The 4,818-nt window shown below is 49.7% G+C and overlaps 1 protein-coding gene across 1 annotated transcript; it reads right to left on the bottom strand.

Moving 5' to 3' along the window:
- Positions 1-2,616: 2,616 nt before the first annotated feature.
- Positions 2,617-2,985, bottom strand: LOC125117996 (histone H2A-beta, sperm-like). Its single transcript, XM_047764177.1, has one exon. The coding sequence runs from the start codon at positions 2,983-2,985 to the stop codon at positions 2,617-2,619; it is 369 nt and encodes a 122-aa protein (XP_047620133.1).
- Positions 2,986-4,818: the final 1,833 nt, after the last annotated feature.

The raw sequence follows: 4,818 nt of genomic DNA, 5'->3' as shown, positions 1-4,818 counted from the left end.
GATGTCCAGGTGACTCTGCAGAGGTCAGGAAAGTTCAACCTCCAAACTTGGACACCAGATAGAGAGGCTGAAAGAGCCCAGGAAGCCTGGCTCCCTGCAGGTGTCACCGGGACACTCTGCTGACTACGGCCTGGACTGTGAGGTGACCACCTGAGCACGCGGCCCTGCTACCCGACACGGTTTGCCCACCTCCCACGACTCCTCTGGCCCTGAATGACCTCCCCTGCTGTGACTTCTGCTGAGGAACCCAGGACACTGTGCTTTGTGCTCAACCAAGCCACAGCCCTAAGCCACAAAAGCTGCTTTTAGTAACAGACCGCTATTGAACCAACGGGGCAGGATTTGAGAACAATGACGGATGGCCTGGCACTACCCACCCTGGGCGCACTCCCTGGTGGCTGAAGGACACTGGAAACGCAAAGATGCTCCACCTGAGGGGTGGGGTGGCACGACTGGTGTCATCACGTGACCAGCTGAGGTGACCTTCTGCAGGAGAGGCCTGCTTGCTGCTCAAATGAAGAGACGAGTAAGAGTGGAACGTGGCTAAGGCTTGGGGGCTTCGCGGCTCTGATGACTCATCACTAAGTTGTGGGCTGGACATCTTGACAATGAGGATTCTGCACACATGTGGCTGAATGAGCACCAGGTGTCAAGAAAGGTTTCTTGGATTCACACAAGCACCCGCTTCAACGAGCTCTAAACACAACCGACACTGTTACTCTGAGGATACATCTGAGAAGTTGGCAAAGGGTAAGCCAGCTCCGATGAGGACTGTGTGGTTCGCGGGTGTAGCCGTGGCTTCTTCCTCTGCAGGACACTCTCTGTCTCCCCACAAGGCTCAGTGGGATGTGGATTTCACAGCCAGAGGCCCAAGCATCTGGCACTCATGTGAGAACCAGGCTCCATTGCTGGGGGGGGGGGGGTCATGTCTAAGCATCTGTTACACGGGGAGGCAGACATAGGCAGCCACCTGCTAGGGGCATGTTCTGGGCCAGGCTCTGGGTGAGGCCACAGTTTACAGGCACACGGTGACTCAGTCGCTGGGAAAAGCCCAAGATGAAGACACTCTTCTGAGCCCCATGTTACACATGAGGAAACTCTGCTCAGACGGCACAGACGAATGACCAAGACCACACGGCCGGAAAGGGGTGAACGGGGCTGGCAAACCCAGGCCCACTGGTCCCACTGTTGAAGCCAGCTGGGCAGCCTCTGACCAGTCCTTGATGATGGGCCAGGAGGCAGCCCAGGGGTGCCCTTCAGCATGTGCGGACCAGGAGAAGGTGTCCCATGATGACACCGACGGGACACAATTCGATTTCTTCTTCAAGTGACAGGACTTTTTTTGTAAACCTAACACAGCACATAAGAGTGTTGGAAGGAACAGTGTGTATTTTGAGTCCATCACTTGGGACAATTTTCATGGGATAGACTCACACGTGCTAAAATGTGTCTGCAGACACTGATAACTGTTCCCCTATCAAATAAATGAGCACAGACAGGTGAAGTGGTTTCATCTGAGAATGAGATTTATAATGAGATACACATAAATAAACCCAGTAATATTCAGTAATCGTAAGAACTGCTTGAATTGCATGTTTTAGTTCCAGACAGTAGTTTTATATAACATTGCTATTTACCTTACCAGTGTCCACAAGAGAGAACAGAAGGGTATATTCTACAGATAGCATCACAGCACTAGCTAATAATCACTGTCTCAAGTCCTTTTTGGGGAATGAGGCAGGGTAACATCAATAATATATGAAATTGACATGGCTATAATTCCTTTTATGTGTATTTCTTTATGGATTCTCCATCTTCACAATCTCCATGTAAAGGCCCTGTCCCGTTAAGTTCATGTCAACTGCTCTGCCACTCTTGCCACCCACCCCCTGCCATCACCTCCAACTTTTAGATGTTCCTTGAAAGGATAAAGTCTTCCCCATCATGAACAGAGGTCCCTCATGCACAAAGTTCATTCCAACTGCTCTGCCACCCTCTCCATCCACCCCATTGCCATTTCTCCCTTTTTTAGATGTTCCCCATCATGAACAAAGCTCACGCCAGTCACTGTGCCACCCTTTGCCATCACCCCTTTGCCGTCCACCAAACCACCCAGCCCACTGCCATCGCCTCCTACTTGTAGACCTGCTGCAGCAAGAATGAAGCTTTCAGGTCCTCGGTCCTGCTTTGCAGCCCCTCCCCCGTCACCACCGCCATTCTGGGAACTCAGCATCCCCGGGGGCCCTGCCCACCCCGGCCTCACAGGCCCGGGCGCCCTCAGAGCCACGGAGGAAGGAGGGCCTCGCCCCCCCCACAGCCTCGGCCAGCCCCGCCCACCAGGACCACGCCCCGCCCCGTCGCCCTGGGAAACGGCTCCCCGAGATCCCGGCATCCGGCACTCACACCTCCCGGCCCCTCACCCGCACCCCGAGCCCCTCCTGGGGGTCCCGCAGACGCCTCAACGACACGTGACAGAAACAGACAGGCGTCCGAGGTACCGCCGTGGACTTTAATGGCTGCGAGACCTTAAAGGGGACCAGACCTTCCTCAGCCACATGCAGTGTCGGGCGGGATGAGGCCACCGCTGAGGTCTGGCCCGGCTCGGGAACCCAGGTCTCACCGCCCGGCCTCGGGCAGGGGCTCCTCGGCCCCCTCCTCAGCCCCCCGGGAGACGCTGCTGGCCTGGAAGAGGCTGCTGAGGGTCTCGTTGTGGCTCCTGGCCCTCTGCACGTGCTCGGGGGCGATGCGCATCTTGCGGCTGCTGCGGGCCTCTGTGGCCGCCAGCTCCAGGATGTTGGCCGTCAGGTACTCGAGGACGCCGGCCAGGAACACAGGGGTGTGCGAGCTCAGGCGCTCCGCATAGCGACCCTCTCGCAGGTAGCGGTCCACGCGGCTCACCGGGAATTGCAGCTCTGCTCTTGAGGAGCGCGAGAGGGCGTGCTTCTTAGGAGGATTGCATTGCGGGAGGTTTCTTTTCCGAGACATGTTGGCTGGGTTCTGTCCTGGATCGGCGCAGCGTGACTATCCCGCTGTCCCGGGTCTCCTGAGAGGCCACTACGACTTTCTGCTGCAGGATCCCTGGGCGGCTGCCTCATATTGGCCTGGGGCCTTTGTGACACCTCTGACTTTGTGATGTCATCTGTGTCCTCTGAACCCTGATCAGGACTGGCCTAGAAATGCCTGTGGTAGGAACCTGGTCTCTTCTGTTGAAAAGACCCTTTTCTCTGGGAACCCTTAACTTTCCACTAGACTTTAGCATTCTACCTAAAAAAGAATTTCAATGGAAAACTGTTGTCTATAGGACACAACTCTAGGTTATTTGATTCTACCCTTCCATGATCTTTGAGCCCTCTGTAAGTCGTAGGCCATTGACAGATAAGCACAACCACCAGTGGAGGCTCAACTGTCCCCCTCACACAGTACTCAGCCAATTTTGCTTCTAGTTATATATTCATCTTACGATTTCAGATCAAAATTCCTGCTTCCTGTAATGTGGTTTCTCATGTGAACTAGTTATAGTATCTGCCAATGTCCTTATATGATTAGTGTTTTAGTATGTGATCCTTTGTGGAGGAGGGTCATGATTTTATACTTTGATAAGTATCTTTAACTCTTTTGAAAGATACACCCATCTGTCCAGTTGTTTTACCTACCAGAGCCAGGTAACTTCAAAGAAAAATTAACCACATGACATCGGAGGCTCAGGAACATCTTTTCCTGGCTCTCCAAGATGAATCCAAGGCACTAATAGCATACCATTGACTCTTTTTAAACTTTTTGTTTCTCTCTCTACTGATTTAGTGTTTCTGTCTTGTTTGGGGCTCATTTTTATAGCCAATAAGCTATTTCCTACTACTGAAAACCATGGTTGGGAATTTGGGGTTTTTTTTTTTTTTTTTTAGTTTTCTTTTTATTTATTTTTTAATTAAGGTAAAGTCCACATAACAAAGCACTCACCATTTCAGCCATTTTAGGTGTATAGTTTGGTGGTTTTTCAAAAATACATTCACAATGCTCTGAGACTATCCGTTCAATTTCTAGAAGAGTTTCATTACCCCCAAAGAAACTCCATATCCATTAAGCAGTAAGGCCTTTTTCCTCTCTCCCCACCAGCCCCTGGCAAACAACCTTTCTGTCTCTCTGGGTTTACCTGTTCTAGGCATTTCACATAAATGGACTTATGATATGAGGCATCTTGCATCTGGTTTCTTTCACTTGGCGTGTTTTCAAGGTTCATACACATTATATGAAGTGCATCAGTACTTCATTTTTATGGCTGAAAAATAGTCCATTTTATGTATATATCATATTTTGTTTATCCATTCATCAGTTGATAGAGATTTTGGTTGTTTCTACTTTTTGGCTATTAAAAATAACACCAGTATAAACATTTATGTACAAGTTTTTATGTTATCATATGGCTTCGATTCTCTTATGTACATACCTAAAAGTGCAGTCACATGGTTTTGTGCTGAGAATTTGTATTTATCATCTGACCATTTGAAGATCTCCCTAGATTGACGGTTTGTATAGATCTAGTTCCCATTGGGTAAGAGATGACACAGAATCCAGTTCATTAGTCTATTTTTGAGCTCAACCAATAGAGAATTCCATGCCCTCTGGGAGGGCAACAGATATTTGATATCCGTATCAGGGTGGTTCACTGTTTCTGTTTTTATACATGACCCATGGCTGACACTGTAGAAATGAAGCTATAATCTCTATTTCTCTATGCCTGTATGTTCCTGTGTCTGTAACTCAGAAATGCCTTCACCTCTGATGTGTGTAATATTTCCCTATCTCTGAATATTATTAATA

This window comes from Phacochoerus africanus, chromosome X, assembly GCF_016906955.1.
Source record: "Phacochoerus africanus isolate WHEZ1 chromosome X, ROS_Pafr_v1, whole genome shotgun sequence".
NCBI classification, from domain to species: domain Eukaryota; kingdom Metazoa; phylum Chordata; class Mammalia; order Artiodactyla; family Suidae; genus Phacochoerus; species Phacochoerus africanus.
This window is presented reverse-complemented; position numbering and strand designations above follow the sequence as displayed.

Bases quoted from the DNA above. Each gene is read 5' to 3' on its own strand.
- LOC125117996 (XM_047764177.1), bottom strand. From the start codon at position 2,985: ATGTCTCGGAAAAGAAACCTCCCGCAATGCAATCCTCCTAAGAAGCAC.